Source organism: Lutra lutra, chromosome 16 (assembly GCF_902655055.1).
Source record: "Lutra lutra chromosome 16, mLutLut1.2, whole genome shotgun sequence".
Taxonomy (NCBI): Eukaryota; Metazoa; Chordata; class Mammalia; order Carnivora; family Mustelidae; genus Lutra; species Lutra lutra.
This window is the reverse complement of record NC_062293.1, coordinates 3430069-3446838: the sequence shown is the minus strand read 5'-3', so window position 1 is coordinate 3446838 and position 16770 is coordinate 3430069. Positions and strand designations below refer to the sequence as shown.

The following is a 16770-nucleotide window of genomic DNA, read 5'->3' as shown; positions in this document are numbered from 1 at the left end:
GCGGGGGCTCCAGGGGCGGAGAAATTATTCATAAAATCAGAACAATTCTCTCTGCAAATGAGCCTAAGCTGGCCCGAGAGTTAACTTTAAATGTAGCCGCTGAGGGCATGTGGGTCCCCGGATGACGGCGACTCAACACTCATCTGCGTCCGGAGGGACTCGTGTGGCCTCAGTCAGTGACGCCCACACTTGGAAGACAGTGTTGGCTCAGGGTTGGGGCGTCGCCCTGTTTCCCCTCACTCGTCCCTCAGGCTGGTGGGAGGGGGAGGGGCGGGGAGCGGCCGTGTGCACGTGCGCGTGTGCGTGAGCGTGTGTGCGTGTGTGTCCCGGTGCGCCCCCCCACCGCCTGGCCCCCGGGGCGCCGCGCTCACTTGACTGCGTAGGTCATGCGGTCCGGCCGCAGGCACCTGACCACGCACAGCTTCTGCAGGGCCGTTTTGTTCTTCCACTCCTTGGGGAAGATCTCCTTCTCGGGGGCTTCCGACTCCACCAGCTTCTTCCACCTCTTGGCCGACCCTTCGATGTCGCTGTCCAGGTTCTTGAACTCTTCCATCTCCGACAGGGCCTGGGGGCGGGTGGCCTCTCAGCTCCCCCCGTGCCCCCCGTCCCGGCGCCGGGAGAGGGTGGGCCGCCTGGCCAGACCCGAAAGTGAGCAGCCGGCGCCCCCGAGGGCCAGGAACGCGGACGGAGGGTCTAGCGTAGGCACCCGACCCCCGCCGCCCCTCCCAGGGGCTGAGGGACAGGGGCCGCCGCCTTCAGGCCTTCTGACCCGAGGCACGGGGGGCCCCTGAGTGCTTGGGCCTAGGTCAGAGGAACTGCCTGGACGCTGGGACCGCCGGGATTGAGGGGCAGCAGCAGTATCGGGGCAGCCCTGGGCCCCCCTGGGGCCCGTCGTGGCTCAGCTGGCAGCTGGCAGGAGCCCTCTGCACCTCGGCCCCAACTCTGGGGCCTCCCCTGGTCCCTGGATGTCCGTCCCAGCGCGAGCAGCGGGACCCGCAGCAGCAGGGAGGGTCCCAACACCAACCTTGATGCCGCCCCACCCCTGGTGCTGAAGGAAGTCCACCGGCGACACGACCCCGGCCTTGAAAGGGAACCGCAGGAGGAAATCCAGCTCCACTGGGTTCAGCTCTTTCTTCATGGACAAGACCTGAGGGGACGTGGGGGCCACTCAGCGTCGGCCCACAACCAGGTGGAGGGATGGCCAGCGGCCCCTGGCAGGAGTGCAGCAGACCTCCTTGGTCACGGTCATGGTCATGGGTGCGGGCACGGGACACACCAGGGCGTTCTCACCCCTGGAGGAAGCGCTGTCCTGCCCCTGGGTCCGGACGAGACTTCGCATTCACCTTGGTTTGTTGTCGTGATTTTAAATTATGGCAAAATACACATGACGTTTATTATATTAACCCAATCGAAGTAAGACATTTTAGTAAATCCATGTGTACAGTCACCACTGCCACTTAGAACCAGAGATTTTCCATCTTCCCGAAAGGAACCCCTGAGCAGTGCCCCCTGACCCGCCACCAGCCGCTGGTGCCCGGGCTCTGGGCCCCGTCTGCCTGGGTCTGCCTGTTCTGCACAGTCTGTGTCTCAGGGATCCTGCCAACGCGCCTTTCCCCTCTGGCTTCTGCCAAGGTTTGTGCACGCCGTAGCGGGGGTCAGTCAAGCTTGGGGGTGCAGAGAAGGCGCGTCTGGCTTCTCAGCTCATCCTTTGATGGAGACCGGGCTCCGTCCACCTTGTGGCGGGTGTGAGCAGAGCCACTATGAGCGTACCTACACAAATCAGTTTTGGGGGGCACACACACTCTCTGGGGGATTTTCTGGGTCATGTTCTAGGTCTCCTCGGGGCCTCCAGTTGGCTGGGTCTCGGGTCCCAGATGGACGGCAGGGGAACCGGGGCCGCTGCACACACAGGGCCCCGCGAGGCTTCTGTCGGACGCTGCAGACCAAACACTTTCGCCTGCATCAGACTGCTGTGCGCACGTGCTCTCTCTCTCTCTCTCGCTCTCGCTTTCTTTTTTTTTTTTTTTGGTGGAAAGAAAAATCTCTTTGGAAAATTAGGGAAAGCACCAAGGAAAGAGCCTCATGCCCTCCTCTCAGCAGGGAGAAGCCTCACTCACGGAGGGCTTGCCGTTCAGGGACTCGCAGATAAAAGAAAACCTTCTCGAGCTGGACCCCGACGGACAGTTTGAGTTCGGATGGAAAGCAACCTTCTAGAAGCTCTCAGGAAACTAGTGTTTCTCACTGTACTTACAAGATGCCGTAAACAAAATGACAGTCAGGCTGTTTCATCGATTCAGTGCAACGAAAATCTGAAACACCCCAGCAGGTCCGTATGAACAGGAGGAATATTTATTCCTTTGTGTCTCTGTTTCCTTAAGAAATGGCACTTGGCATCCACGGAGGGTAACCTCCGGCGCGGGCAGCATGTGAATGTGGTAGAACGATGTTTCTTCGTAAAATTCTCCTTCACAGACCTCGCCCTCGGGTCTCCCCTTAAAACAATGCCTCATGTCGACAAGACAGAGTCCCAGGCACATCCCGCAGCGGGGACCGGAAGGGCAGCCAACACTGCCCTGGGGACCAGCCCTTGGGTGTCGCCGCTGCCGCAGGCTGCAGACCCCCCTTGGAGCGGGGAGGCCAGACGCACCTGGAAGGTCACCTGGGCCAGGAAGATGAGCTTGTCCCGTTCGAAGAGCCCGCGGGCCGTGTACATGTAGACGGAGTAGGTGATCTCGTCCGTCAGATTGACCACTCGCTGCCTGACCTCCTCAGCGGGGGCTGTCCTCTGGATGGCCTTCTCGAACACCACGTTGAAAGCCTGGGGAGGAGAGCATGGAGGCTTGCGCAGCTGGACCCCGAGCCTGCCCCATGCTACCTGCCGGGGCTCTGTGGACGCCAGGGCCCTGGCCCCGGAGCCTGGCCGCGGCCGTACCTTGAGCGAGAACTGATAGATGGGGTTGATCTTGTTGAGGTCATTCAGGATGAAGTACAGCAGGGACGCTCTCGCCGCGGCCGGCCGGTAGTTCTCTCTGGCCTCGTTGATTTTAACCTCTGTGGTTTTTGCCTCTTTCACCTTAAAAAAAATGGGGCTTGAGTGGGACGAGTGGGCGGACAGCGCCCGTGTGCAGTGGCCTCCCCCGCGAGGGACTCGTGCTGGGTGGGGCCTGAGCCCCTGCTTCCGGCCCTGGCTCCCGGGGTCGGGGGACACGGGCGGCCGCGTGGCTTATCCTCCCAGCGGCCCGACCGGCAGTGCGGTGGCGGCCCCTCCGTGTGCCCTGCGGGGAGCACGGGGTCGGCCCGGGAGGCGGCCTCTCACCTTCTCCTCGATCTCATTGGCCGTGTGCTTGGTGGTCTCCAGGTTCTCCACCAAGGCCGTGTCCCCCAGGAAGTTCCCCGACGCGGCTGACAGCCGGGCCAGCAGGGAGTCCTCCAGCTCCTTCAGAACAATCTTGAATTCGTTCTGGGACTTGGTGAGGTTCGCCTGCGGGAGGGACAGCGCGCCGGGAGCACAGCTCAGCCGAGGCAGCAGCCGGGCGGGAGGAGCACTGCGAGGCTGACACGTGGGAGCGGGCCACCGGCAGCCACGTGGCCGGGGCGTGGGGACAGTCTGAGTCCGCGTGTGCTGGCGGCCGCAGGGGCCCATAGCTGAGATGGTGCCCGCGGGATGGCTGTTCGGTGCACGGCCGTCCGGGCTCTGCAGAGACGCCTCTTCTGTCTGAGAAGCGGCTGCTGGGTTTGGAGTTAGGTCTGGGAGGTCGCGGGGGAAGAGCGGCTCCTTCTGTCCCGCGGTGGGATGGGCTGGGGCTCGTTCAGGGAGCCGCATCGGGGCGCCTGCTGCCCCGTCAGGGGAACCTCGCAGTGACCCCGGTGGCCCGCCCTGTGCCGAGTGACGTCAGGCCCCGCCCGTACCTTCAGCAGCTCTAGATCCGGGCGCTCTTTGGCCACCACCGCGGCCAAGAGCTGGTCCTCGAGCCCGTCCCTGGTGACCAGGAAGTTGATCAGGGTGCACTGGGCTTGCATCTCAGGCTTGTAGTGGGGGTTGAAGTACTTGGTGTGCAGGATGAGACGGAACTTGGGGTGGTACTCCACCTCCTTGTCGCCGATCTTGATGAACCTGGCCGTTGGGGGAGGGAAGGGTCAGGGGGCGCCGGCAGCAGCAGCAGGAGTAGCCTCCTGGTGCCCCCAGCCTTGCGCCGCCACAAACCCTCCTCTGGTCACCGGGCGAGGACCGTGTCTCTTCTTGCTCTTGTCTTCCCCTAGCCTACGGCCAGGACCCTCTAGCGGGTGCACCTGCTCTCTCTCTGGCGGGTTCATCCAGATCTTCCTGGGGGTGCTCTCAGCGCCCACTGCCCATCATACTCCCCTGGGAGCCGGTGAGGAAACACGCCGCCCGGACCCCACTCCAGAGTCACGAACGTCAGAGAGATGCTACTACATTCTGGAAGCTCCCCGGGGGGCGTCAGAGAGCAGCCAGGGCTGGAAGCTGGGTCGGCAGGTCCACTGGGGGGGGACCCCTTCTCTCTGCTCCTGCTCTTTCTGGTCAAGCTCACTTCTGGGGGCCTCTGTAACGTCACCCCTTGGGAATCCCCACTCACGTCAAGCTCTGCTCAGAGGCTAGGACATCAGCACATTTATCGGCTACCTCTGTTCTGGGCTTCAGCACACAGCCCTGTTTTTACCGGTGGCTCAGACCTGCTCTGATGTTTCCCTTTTTTTTTTTAAGTTGATTTAATTTTTCTTTATATTAGAAAAGTAATACAGGCTGAATGCATCTAGCAGTGAACGGAGAAGCGGAACGTGGAACACCCACCCGGCGGGCTCCGCTGTAAGAGCAGCACGGTCCTGTCACGCGCTGCACAGGTGAGCCCGGAGCCCGGGGCGCCCAGGGAAGGCGGCCAGACAGCAGAGGGCACACACCATGTGACTCCCTTCTAGGACGTGTCCAGAGCAGGGAGGTCTGTGGAGGTGAGAGCACGTGGGTGGGCGCCAGGGTCCGGCAGCTCGGGGAGGGTGTAGGGAGCGGGTGCATGGGGAGCAGGGGGCCCCCACGTGAGGCGAGACCTGCACAGCCCTGCGAGGGCCCCGAGGGCCACTGTGTTGGTTACTGTGAAACGGCTAATTTTATGGAAGGTACATTTCACCTGAATAAAAAACATAGTACTGCAGGTACAGGGTTTGTAAAACGCGTGAAAAAGAAGAACAGCTTGACCAGTGGGGCGCCTGGGTGGCGCCTTCAGCTCAGGTCATGATCCCGGGGTCTTGTGATCAAGTCCTGCTTTGGGTTCCCCGTTCACTGGGGAGCCTGCTTCTCCCTCTCCTCCCTGCTGGTGCGCGCTGTCTCTCTCTCTCTCTCTTTCTGTGTCAGTATCTCTTTCTCTCTCTCAAACAAATAAATAACATCTTAGGGAGGAGAAGCATGACCATCAAGGACGGCCGTCCGCAGGCTATCACGATGAGATGCTGGCGTCGCCATTCCTGACCGGGATGCGGTCCCACAGCTTCCTGTCTTTCTGGGGACCAGTGTTTGTCATAGACCCTGCTGCCTACCAGGATAGCAGGGCAGTTCCCCGGATCGCCTCCCTGCGTAGAGGCCACACCGCCACGGAGCGTGGTCACGTGGTTCACGCAGGCTGACCTGCGAAGGCAGAACCGGAAACTCACTTTCCCTTTTTAATGGTGTTCCTGCCGAGCAGCGGGTCCAACACAGGGTCCACGGTTTCCCCAATGTTCTCGATGAGCAAGATGTCCCCTTCAGAAATGGCCTGCTCGATGATGTCCAGGTAGCTGTGGGCAGACGTGGGGCTGGGTGAGGACATGGGCCCAGAGACGGCCCCGCTGGGAGCCCCAGGAGGCAGCCCTTGGAGCGAGAAGACACTGGAAGGCAAGTGGCCGAGGGGCCGGCTGTTCCGCCCTGGGGGCTCACAGGAGCGAAGCCCCAGCTGTTTTCACACCTGCGTCTGGTCCCAGGTCCCCCATCCGCCAGAAAGGCACATGGCGTGACCTTAGTGACCACCTGTGATGAGGAAATGCGTCCCACCGGAGACGAGAAATGAGAAAACAGCCTGCCTGAAGCCTTGTGGCCGGCAGGTGGCTGGGTGGGCCTGGAGCCTGGGTGAGTGTCCCCTTCCTGGAGCGGCAGCAGGTTGTGGGGGGAGGGGCAGAGAGGAGCCCCGAGGCTCATTCTTTCCTGCTGGCTCTGTTCCCCAAGACCAGATAGTGGAGAACCTGTGCACGGGCCAGGATCTGTGCGTAACGATCCCCCCGCCATCCAACCCCTCCGGTGTGTGCACAAGCCCGCGAGCCCCCAGCCCACCCGCGCTGGCCGCCGGCCCGCACCTCTTCTGGCCCAGGCGGATGGCCCTCAGCTCGCTGCCATACTTGTTCCTGATCCACTTGACGCCCTGCAGCTGCGCGTCCACGACGAGGGGCCAGCGCTCCGTGTTGCACAGAATCGTGGCATTCTCAGTGGACATGCGGTCGCTGGGGAGGCCCTGGTTGTTCCAAGTGGCCACGTCTGCGTCATCCGTCAGCAGGCTCAAGGGGTCCAGACCTTCCGTAATGGGGATGGGGACCTGCCGGGAGGAAGCGCTCGGGCTCAGGCCGGGTGGCTGATGTGGCCTCACTTACGGCTCCACGGGAAACGGCTCTCCAGGCAACACGGCGGGACCATGGTGAGTTAGACCACGGACCAGCCGTGTGGCCTGGAAGACCGGCTCTCCCACCGCCCTGACGGAGCGCCTTGGGACCCGCTGGGAAGGGCGTCCGCCTCAGCCAAGCTGGGTCACAGTTTAAACCCGCAGTGACCAGAGCGTCCGTGTGGGGGACCCCCTCCCCACTCAGGGACCTCCCCAGAATTCCTGACTGATGAATGTAACTGAACCGCTTACCTTTAGCTGATGTATATAAGGGACCCAGAACTTCTCCATCAACTCATTTCGGTATTTCTTGGTGAAGTAGCCCACGTAGGAGACGAAGGCAGAAATCAGAAGCACGTCCCCGCACAGGGTGACCCCCTGGCTTTTGAAGTTCTTCACCGATTCAGCCCAGCGCACGTTCTCCGACGCTAACCCGCCTACCAGCCTAAATGTGAGCACGTGGTCGGGGGTGGTCACAGGAACTCGGGGGGCACAGCCAACGACCTCCACCCCTCAGTGCAGGGCATCTGCCATTGCACATCCTGCCTTCGCTCCGTGCCTCAACAGTGGAAATGCTCTGGGGGAGATTTTGGGAATCACTGCTTTAGGGAAGCAGAGCAAGTGCTTTCCGGGGGCACCTGGGACCTGAGCTCCCCTGCCCCGACCCCCTGTGCTGGTGTCACCTCAGTGCTGACCTTATCTGAACGTTTTGCTCGAACACTAAAACTGCTGCTGGGATGGCACTGAGCTCAGGCTTCAGCTAGTGGGGGGTCTCGGGGGAGGTGGAGTCCGGCCACAGTGGGCACGGGACAACGTGGCATCCAGAGGGGCCCTGGCCCCATGTGGAGCGGGGACTGCAGCGTGGGCTTCATGTGGCTTGGGCCACCAGCCTGAGAACTGGCCCCTGGCCCCAGACGTGACATCACGTCTGCGATGTTCGTAGAAAACACAGGTTGCCTGATTAGGTCCATGGAGGTCTGTCCTTGGTGTCACCCAAGGAGCCCTTGCTTCCCAAAGACCAAAAGACTGCTTTGCTTTTCTTGGCTACGGTCAAGTCCCTCAAACCCAGGATGATGTCCGCACCCTGCTGGAGGCTATTCTCCTGCGGCCTGGGGACCTCCCAGGGTCCCCGTGTGCACTGATGACAACCTGTCGGCAGTTGCCAGCCCACCGGGTGGGAGAACGTTTGACCAGAAGACCTGCCGCCCCATGACCGCCTCCTCTGGCGGCTCTGTGCCACTGGTCAACACCCAAGGCCTGGAAGGTGTGACCTGACATGGGCACAGGGATTTGCAGGACTCAGAGTGGACACGCGCACGAGCCCTCTCAGCGATCGTTCTAGTGATTACACGTTGAAAGGGTCGCCTGTGGGGTTCAGGAAGATACATCATCCAGACCGGTTTCATCTTTGGGCGGTGCTACAGGGGCAACGGGAAGATGCAGACCGATGGGTGCGGCTCGAGCTGCGTTCCCGCTGGGGCAGCGCTGCTCCAGAGTCCACGGGCGTCGGTGGACACGGAGGGCCGGGAGAGCAGAGGCCCCTCGAGGCTGCACCAACACCACGGCGTGGTGAACGCGGGCCCGAGGGAAATCTGCCCGAGCGGGCCTCTGTGGACGCCGCCTCCCAGGCAGGTCCGGGCAGATCTGGGTTGGGGGGTTCTGTGCAGCCAGGGGTCTGGGATGCCCAGGGGACAACCACGGAGGGCTTCCGGCTCCCAGAGGTGGAGACACTGGCCGATAGCGGGTCTGCCCTCATGACTTTGTGCAGGCGGGGGCGCTGCTGCCATTCCTCCTCCTCCAGAGGCTGTCCTGCGGGCCCGATCCTTCCAAGGGACCCAGGAGAAGGAGGGTGCCGCGGGGCGGAGCGAGCTACCTGTTGGCCAGCGAGATCACCCTGTTGGTGGCGTCGGCCTCCTGCTGGCACTTGATCTTCTCCGCTGTGGCCTTCTCAAAGGCCGACGTGAGGTTGCTCAGGTTGGCATTGAGTTCCTGGGAAAACACGGAGAGGCCCAGGCATGGGGCGGCGTGGGGCGTCCTAGCTCCCGTGGGAGCAAGCGCAGCAGGGCCCACGGCTGCCCAGTAGCCCGCGGCGCTGGCAGTCCCCGTGCGGGCGGGTGGACACTCACCGCGATCTTGTTCTTGATGCGCGAGAGCTTCTCCTGTGCCTCTGCCAGCTCGGCGTTAGCCTCCTCCAGGGCCTGGCGCTTGGGGGCCACGTCGCAGTACACCTCGTAGAAGCGGACAATGTTGATGCACCAGGAGCACAGCCCCGCGGCCGCCGTGGACTTGGAGCGGATGAACTCGGGGTCGAAGGTCGGGTTGCCTTGGTAGGGCCTGCGGAGGGAACGGCGGGCACTGGGAATTACGAGGGGAGCACTGCGAATCGGGGTTTTTTTTGGGGGGGGGGCTATCTTTAAGATGAAGAAAAGAATGAAGCACAGAATTCTGTTCCCAGAAGCGGAATTTGAGGTATGGGGGGGATGAGGCCCAAGGAGGGAATTCCTTGTCCTCTCTGTTCCGGAGGTTTGTCTAGCCGGCCCAGTTTCCATTCTCCAGAAATTCCACCCGTAAGCAAGGAAGCCGGGGTTCGGAGGGGCTCGGCAACTTGCCCCGAGTCCCGTGGACAGGAAGTGGTAGTTCTCCTGTGCGGGGCCGCGGGTCAGGTGCTGTCCCCAGAGCTTCCCAAATGGGATTCCTGGAGCCCACCCCGCCGCAGCATGCTTCACAGCCCCATGTCACTCTGGCGTGACAGACCCAGAGAGGCCGAGCGTGTCTCCCAGCATGACCCAGCTGGAGAGGCTGGCCTGCCCCCGGGGCCCGCACCCCAGAGATCCCCGCCCCCACCACAGTGCTGCCTCTGCTCCCCCAGGCGCCACGGCCCCAGTGTGCCAAGGAAACATGCCCGGAGATGCGCTTTCGATCCTCTGGAAACCAGTATTTTTAAAAATGACAGCAATGTCGCTAAGCCCAGCAAACCGAGCTGTCTGCAGAATGAACTTGTAATGAGTGATTCAAGACAGGGATTGAACAGGGTTCTGAAGTCGGGTCGGGAGCGCGGCCCATCACCTCCTCCCTCTGGTTGCTTCACACTTGGTTTAGGTGGATGTCAAAACGGGTTTGCCTCTTTCAACATGTGCCAGACCCGTGGGGGTGGCTGTCCGGGAGCCGGCAGGGTCCACCGTGCAGGCAACATTGTTCTCGTCCCCCAGGTTAGCCAGATGCCGGCCCGACAGTCACGGTGTACACACGGTACCGTTTCAGCTGCACAGAGACCGACCCAGCCAGGAGGCCCCTCAGGGGGAGGCCTCGGGACCTTTGTCTAGTCTTGTCCCATGTCCACCCCACAGCAGCCCCACCCACCGGCCGCCTGTGTCCTCCCGGACGTGGTGCGCTCACGGTGACAGCAACGGAAAGAAGAAACCACACCCGACAGAGCCTGAACCAGCAGGTGCTCACGGCACATGTGTGTGCACGCGTGTGTGTGCACAGCACTGTGTGTGTGCAGGGGTGTGTGTGCGTCCTGCGAGCCCCTGTGCACAACTGCCATTCCCTCGGGAGGCCCCGGGGGCCTCTCCCGTGCGCCCTTGGGCCCGCACCTCCTGATGTCCTAATGGCTGCTTGTGGGGTTGCTGGATGCTCCCCTATGCCCGATGGGGAAGGGGCTGCCTGCCCGCCCCGATCCTTCAGGTGGGGCATGCAGGGGGCAAAGAGGTGCCCGGGGAACTGGGGCCACACTTCACCTGGACACCTGGACTCTGGGGCGGCCAGAGCTCCCCAGGCTGCCGCCACCCGCCATCTCTGGGGTCCCACCTTGCTCCCCTGCCAGCCCTGGCGAGCACCGGCTGCCCTTGGGAACAGGCCACCGGCTGGCGCAGGCCGGAGGGGCCCCGGGGACCGTGCGGAACCTGGATGCCCGGCACTCCCGGCAGAGCCAGCAGCCAGCTGAAGCCGGCACCGGGGCCCGGCCCAGACTCACTTAAAAGCCTTCAGGCAGGCCTCGGGGATGTGCTCTTTGTCGAACTTCTTCAGGGAGTCCAGGAAGGTGTCCACTTTGCCCATCATGATTTTCGCGGCTTTCCAGCTCTTGTCCTTGGGGATCTTGCCCCCAGGCGCAGTCAGGATCATGACGGCGGCCGTGACATTGACCACGGCGTCCGGCGGGGACCCGAAGGACTTCAGCTCTGTCAGGTTGTTCTGGAAACAACAGGCGGCCGCTGAGAGGGGATGTAGCCCTGCATGCCGGGCCCCAGGCCCCCTGGCGACTGAGGGAAGCTGCAGCCACGTGCCCGGACTCCACGGCGTTCTCCCTGCCCCCGCCCCACCCCGCTCCGCCGTGGGCCCGTCCCGTTTCTTTCTTTTCTGATCCTCACCTTATTCAGAGTGTCGAGAGCTTCCTGTGCGGCCAGCAGGGCCGGCTCCGCCTTGGCCAGGTCTGTTTCACAAGCCTTTTGTTTCTCTGTGACATTCTGGAAGGAAGCCACGCAGGAAAGATCAGTGCGGGGTGGTAAGTGTGTGTGCACGTGTGCGTGTGCGTGTGAGTGTACTGGAGCCCTCGGGGGCGGCGATGGAGCACGGGTGGGAGTGAGGAGGGTGGCCTTCCCCTGCCCCCTGAAGCCCGGGCACGGAGGTGTGACCCCCATGAGGGAGCAGGGCTGTGCTCCGTGCTCCCCTTCCTGCCTGCGTGGTCCCCGCCCCTGCCTTCCTCCTCCCTGCCCCCAGCACTCAGGCTGGAAGAAGCTGTGCCGGGGCCGCAGCCTTGGGATTCTGGAACGGGTGCTGATGGGCTCCAGCTTCTGGGATTGGAGGGAAGACCCGGGGCCATGTGGACCCCGCACCACCGGCTCTGAGGCCTTCATTGTGCAATCTGTCCGAAAATGGACCTTTTCGGAGGTAGAGCTCCCTCTCCCCGGTAGGAAGTGAGGGCATCTTTGTGTGTGCCCTCCGTGGGTCCCAAAGGACCCTCTGAGCTTCTGAGCCCCCAAGCGATGTTGGTTCTATCAGTAAGAAGAGCTTCAGTGATGGGGGCTTTGCTGGGCTCAGAGGAGGGAGGACAGAAGGGACAGGGTCTCTGCAAAGCACTGTGTAAAGGGTCCATCCAGCCCCCGACTCTAAGGACAGTTTGGGGCACGACTGCAGGAATGGGCCCAGAAGGTGTGGGACTCGGCTGACTTCTTCCCTGGAGTCCCCCCCAGCCCCCGAGGGGAGGCACTTCTGGAAGCAGGGGTTGGAGAGAGACAGGCACTCAGATGTGAACAGCTGCGTGCGGCCTCAGGGGCCGCAGGGGTCACAGTCTGGGAGCGGACGTGGGTCCCGGCCCAGATCCCGGCTCAGATCCCGCCTCTGCCTGCCACTGGCCAACTGCTGACCGTCCCGGGCCTGGAGGCAGTGCCGGGCGCCCAGTGGGGGAGGCCGGGCCCGCAGAGCCACGCCGCTGCGCTGGGGGCCGGGCGTGTCAGCTCACCTTGTTGATGACCTCCACCTTGGCCTCTTCCTCGTCAGCGATGGCTTTCTCTTTGCTCACTTTCTCAGTTTCCACGCCCACCACGTGGATCAGCTTGTCCGCATTCTCATTTTTCTGCTTGAGTTCGGCCTCCTGAATCGCCAGCGTGGCCTTTAAATCATCTACCTGGGGGGAGGGACACCAAGAGACGGCGGGCGTGGGCTATCCCGCCCCATTCTCGATGGTTTCTCCCGCAAGGACGCCCCTCCGTCACCATAACAGGACTGTGTCTGGAAGGTTCATCGGGGGTAAGCAGCGGCCTGCTTGGCTGGGCTTCTCCCTGTTGCTTTCCGAGAGAGTTGTCTGGGAGGGAGTGGTCCCGCTTGGGCCCCTCCAAGCTTCGTCTTCCTGGGACACACCCTACTGTCCTCCCCACTGCACGCCCCACAGGGGTGGACTTGACCTTTGCCACGCTGCCTGCGGCAGGAGCACACTGGCCTGGCTGTGGTTCCCGGGCTCAGTCTCCCTGGGGGCAGAGCCGGGGAGGGCCCAGCTGCGCGGGGTCACACCTGGGCAGGGACATGGGGTGGGGGGGTCCGTTTTGCAGGCTCCCTTGGGGACACCAGCAGTGGGCAGTGATGGTGATGGGGCCGGGGCTGCACGAGGGAGAGATCCTAAAACCAGGAAGCAAACTGGGTGCCAAAAGCCTTTCCATCAGAGCAGCACAGCGTGCGAGGCGTCTGGCAGTGAGCGCGTGGTCACGGACACCCTTGACCCGATATGCAGCTCCCCCTGGACTTGGGCCCCCACGTCAAGGCACCCAGCACGATGACATCAGCATTGCCAAAGCGCGGTGAGCCCATTTTTTTAGAGTGAAGCCCACATGTTCTCTGTGGTCTGGGAATGGCACTTTCTCCGAGGCGGGAGTCCTGTTTCTCTCGCTTGGGGGGAGGTTCTGGGACGCGCCGGCGGTGCCCCTGCCATCCCTACCTGGGACGCGGTGCTCTGCAGCTTCATCAGGCCGTTCTCCAGCCTCTCAATCCTGGCCACCAGCTCCGTTCTCTTCCTGGCCAGCAGGTTCTGGTACAGTTTGATCTGCTCCAGGAAGGTTTTGGGTGTGGTGTAGTTGTAGCGCCTCTCCGTGGCCAGGTACGTCTTGGACATCTCGTTGACCGTCGTGTGCACGTAGGCCATGAAGAGGCTGATGGAGGCCTTGACTTCTGGCTGCAAAGGAGAGACGGGCCGTTCGTTCCCTGTTCCCTGGTGGGAGGACCCCCCTCCTGCCGGTCGGGGGTGGGGAGGAGGCTGCTGGCCACCGCGATTCAGCAAGGCGGGGTTTCCCTCCCTTGCCTGGACCTCGCTAAACCAAGACAGCAGTGCCCGCAGAGGCAGCCTGGGGCGCTGGTGACCGTGCTCCAGCCCGTGCCTGGCTAAGCGCCAGGGACAGGACACGGCGTTATTCCTGTGATCGTCTCTCCCTGACTCACCCGCTTGCGGCCCTAGGGAAGTGCAGGGCCAGACAGCATGTTCGAGCCACCCAGCCATCCAGCAAGCGTTTACGTGCATTTCCTGAGCTGTGTCCTGGGGTTCAGCAGCTCCCTTCCCACCTCGGGGTCATTTGGGCTGCCCCACCTGCCTGCGGGCTGTGTCCCAGGAACTGTCCAAGTGACACCAACCGTAACTGGAGTTGAGTTGGGGACGTGTTCATCCAGCGCCTGCCTCTTCTTGGGCATTGACCCTGTGGCCCTGCCTGGTGCCAGCGGTGAGGCCATGCCCTGATCTTAGAAGGCCACTGTCTTGGGAGCTGGACACTCACGTCCGTGCCCAGGCCCCACCCCCGGTGAAACGTGGGAATGGCAGTGTTCCCAGGAATGGCCCGTCCCGAGTGTGGGCACTCCAGCCATGACAAGCATGGGGTTTTACGCACCTCTACAACTAAGGGGAAACATTCATTTCGGGTTTATTTTAATCCTACTTCATAACCCATACGTGTTCACAGTAAGTAAAACACGATAACCAAGTCTGAGGTATCTCGGGGCTGCTCATCCGTCCCATGGGCTGGCTCAGAGTTTAACGACATCTCAAGGCCGGCAATGAGCTCCAGCGGCAAACGGGGCACCACCTTCCGATGAAAGAAACCCCTGGTACCCATCATACTTGTTCTGGCCTATAACAGGGGCAGGACGCAGGGGATGGGGGTCCGGAGCGGAGCCGAGGTGGCGCCCGCGGCAGGAGGACGTTGGTGCTCCCAGCAGCCCTGATGAGGGGCTGTGTTTGAAGCCCGCCGTGCTCCATCTGTTGGGACACGGTGTCGGCCCTCTTGACGTGGCCGGGATGGGGCTGGGCAGTGGCCGCGGGGACGGGGCACCCGCCTGGTTGAGATGGGTGTCCCCGGCCGTGAAACCAACACCGAGCAGCTTATCTTTGTTTACAGTTTTGTTCACTGTGTATTACTCAGCATTAATTGTGATTTTTCAGTAGTGCATCAGACATCACTGGTCTTGGTTCCCGAGGTCACAGCTGCCCCTCCCCCTCTTAAATTTTGCACGAGGCTGGCTCACCTTCCCCTGGGCCCTGGATGCAGAGACCCTCCCGTCCCCTCCTTTCCCCTCCCCTAGGAAACCCCAGCACTGAGCACTGAGGCCAGGCAGAGTGACTCACCTGAATGCCCTCGGTTTCCTTGAGGAAGCGCGCACTCACGGACACCAGGGCGTCTTCCGGCCACTCATGGAACCAGTCGATGGCCGTGCAGTTGACGATGGCAGGGAATTTCCTTGCCCGCACACGCAGGACGGAGCCCACGGGGGAGAAACACAGGATCACCTGGAGGCGGGACACAGAGGAGCCGCTCGTGGGGACGGTGGTGCTGAGGGTCAGGCTCCCTCGGGCAGGGAGCTCCCTCCAGAGAGCGTCCCGGCTCTGGGTTTCCATCGCAACCAGTTAATGTTCCGCTGACTCCACGGCCCTCACGAGGCACGGGGGAGTGCAGAGGGCGCCAAGCCTTCTGACATGGGCCCCACAGCGGGCGAAGAGAAAGGCGGGGGGAAGGACAGAGTGGGCAGACGAGGCCCGAGGACAGGGAGGGGTACCGTCCCCTCAGCAGGACCGGTTCCCAGGGACACAGAGCCTCCTCCAGGCCCCCAAGATGGGGACTCATCCCCAGACAGCCTGGGACTCATTCCCTGGGTCCCCGTCTGCCGACGGTACTGAGGGCACACCGGCCCAGGTGGCCCTTTGTGCCGGCCAGGTAATAGCCTTGGCCATGAGGGCCCCTCCGTGTTCTGCAGCCCCTTCTTCCCAGGTGGCGAAGCCGGCTCCCTGGAGGCAGCCATTCCACAGACAAAGGGTTGGGCCCCAGAGGAGGAGCCGGGCACAGGGCGCACCCATCAGGGTCTCCTTCAGCCCCAGAACTGTAGCCACTGGTGGGACTGCGTAACCCAGACGGGGGAGCTGGAGAGGAAGCCTGCTTTGTTTGCATCACGCCGGGGCGATGGTAGCCAGCAGGTTCTAGAAGAGCTATGGGGGTGGACCCTCCCAGGGGCAGCACCGTTGGTCGGGGGCAGCTACACCTACCGGACCCTGACGAGAAGGGAGAAAAGGACCCAGAGTGCCCTCAGTCTGATGGGGGTACTGGTGGGGTGCCTGAAGGGGTAGTTGGACCCAGTTTCCCTGAGAAGGTGTGCTTGCTCATCTACTCAACCTCGTGTGTGCGGGGCGTGTGTGTACAAACACTCTGACAGCCCGCGGCCCGGAGGACAGACGCGAGCCCCGTGCTGGGCCCGGGGACGGTCCCCAGACGCCGTGAGGACGGGGACTCCTACCTTAAGCTGCTTGCGCACTTTCTCGATGAAGAATTTCCAGCACGCCTCCCGCGTGTCAGTCATGCCGAGGGCCTTCACCTGCGGCCGCATGGAGGAGATGATGTTCTCCACCTCGTCCTCTGTGAACAGCCCCAGGATCTCCCCCGAGGCCAGCAGGTCATTGATCAGCACCAGGAACTGCTCCTCAGCCACCTGCGAGTCTGTCATCAGGAACACGGAGGGGACGTTCTTCACCGCAGACTTCACGTACTGCGCGCTCAGGTCGACCTGGACCCAAGCAGGACACAGTCACAGAGGTAAATCGTGCGTCAGGTCCATTTCACCACCAAGAAAGAAGAAGGAAAAAAACACAAAGCCTCGGAGATCCTAAAAGAGGTCTCTGCTCCGAGCAGTCCCTATGCGAGATCCCTGTTCTGTCCCTAGTAGGATTTAAAGAAGCAGCTCACGGACGCCTGCATGGTCGTACCGGGAGGATACGGGATACATGAAGGAGAGCAGTAGAAAGGGAAAAAGAGAAGCGCGGCACACAGCGGCTCGGAGAGTGGCTGTTCTCCAGGATGCACACGCGCTGCTCGCAGGTTTGCACGCAGAATGTCTGGCGTGGCCGTCCCACGAGTGACACACCTATGCGGGGCTTGACGACTTGCTCTCCGGGATGCCTGGTTTTCCGTAAGCCCCGTGGGCCATGTTTGTTTTCCCCTTGCCCACCCCCCTCGTCCCACCTTCCTAGGCTGCGGGCCGTCCGGTGTCTCTACCTCCCACCTCCCAGCACCTCCCAACCCCCTAACATGTCCTTCCTTTCCCCCTGACTCCCTAGACACCCCCGTATGCACAGCGTTCGTGACCCACATTCCTCCTGGCGCTTGTGACCCGG

The 16770-nt window shown here is 62.4% G+C and overlaps 1 protein-coding gene and 1 long non-coding RNA gene across 8 annotated transcripts in view; one reads left to right on the top strand and one right to left on the bottom strand.

The window, feature by feature from the left end:
- Positions 1-16770, bottom strand: part of DNAH17 (dynein axonemal heavy chain 17) — a 91392-nt gene that overhangs the window by 12534 nt on the left and 62088 nt on the right. For all 7 annotated transcript variants that reach the window (XM_047706478.1, XM_047706479.1, XM_047706482.1 and 4 more), the window contains 17 exons: positions 15897-16163; positions 14737-14898; positions 13066-13299; positions 12097-12261; positions 11006-11101; positions 10612-10829; positions 8762-8969; positions 8509-8624; positions 6888-7080; positions 6337-6572; positions 5662-5784; positions 3910-4114; positions 3317-3481; positions 2933-3073; positions 2648-2818; positions 1025-1147; positions 372-565 (listed from right to left, as the gene is read on the bottom strand). In XM_047706478.1, the coding sequence (XP_047562434.1) occupies positions 372-565; positions 1025-1147; positions 2648-2818; positions 2933-3073; positions 3317-3481; positions 3910-4114; positions 5662-5784; positions 6337-6572; positions 6888-7080; positions 8509-8624; positions 8762-8969; positions 10612-10829; positions 11006-11101; positions 12097-12261; positions 13066-13299; positions 14737-14898; positions 15897-16163 (3017 nt within the window). The remainder of the gene's footprint in view (positions 1-371; positions 566-1024; positions 1148-2647; positions 2819-2932; positions 3074-3316; positions 3482-3909; positions 4115-5661; positions 5785-6336; positions 6573-6887; positions 7081-8508; positions 8625-8761; positions 8970-10611; positions 10830-11005; positions 11102-12096; positions 12262-13065; positions 13300-14736; positions 14899-15896; positions 16164-16770) is intronic.
- On the top strand, positions 4751-6379 carry LOC125086899 (uncharacterized). Its single transcript, XR_007123293.1, has 3 exons — positions 4751-4860; positions 5406-6112; positions 6209-6379. It is a non-coding gene; the product is annotated as an uncharacterized LOC125086899 (long non-coding RNA).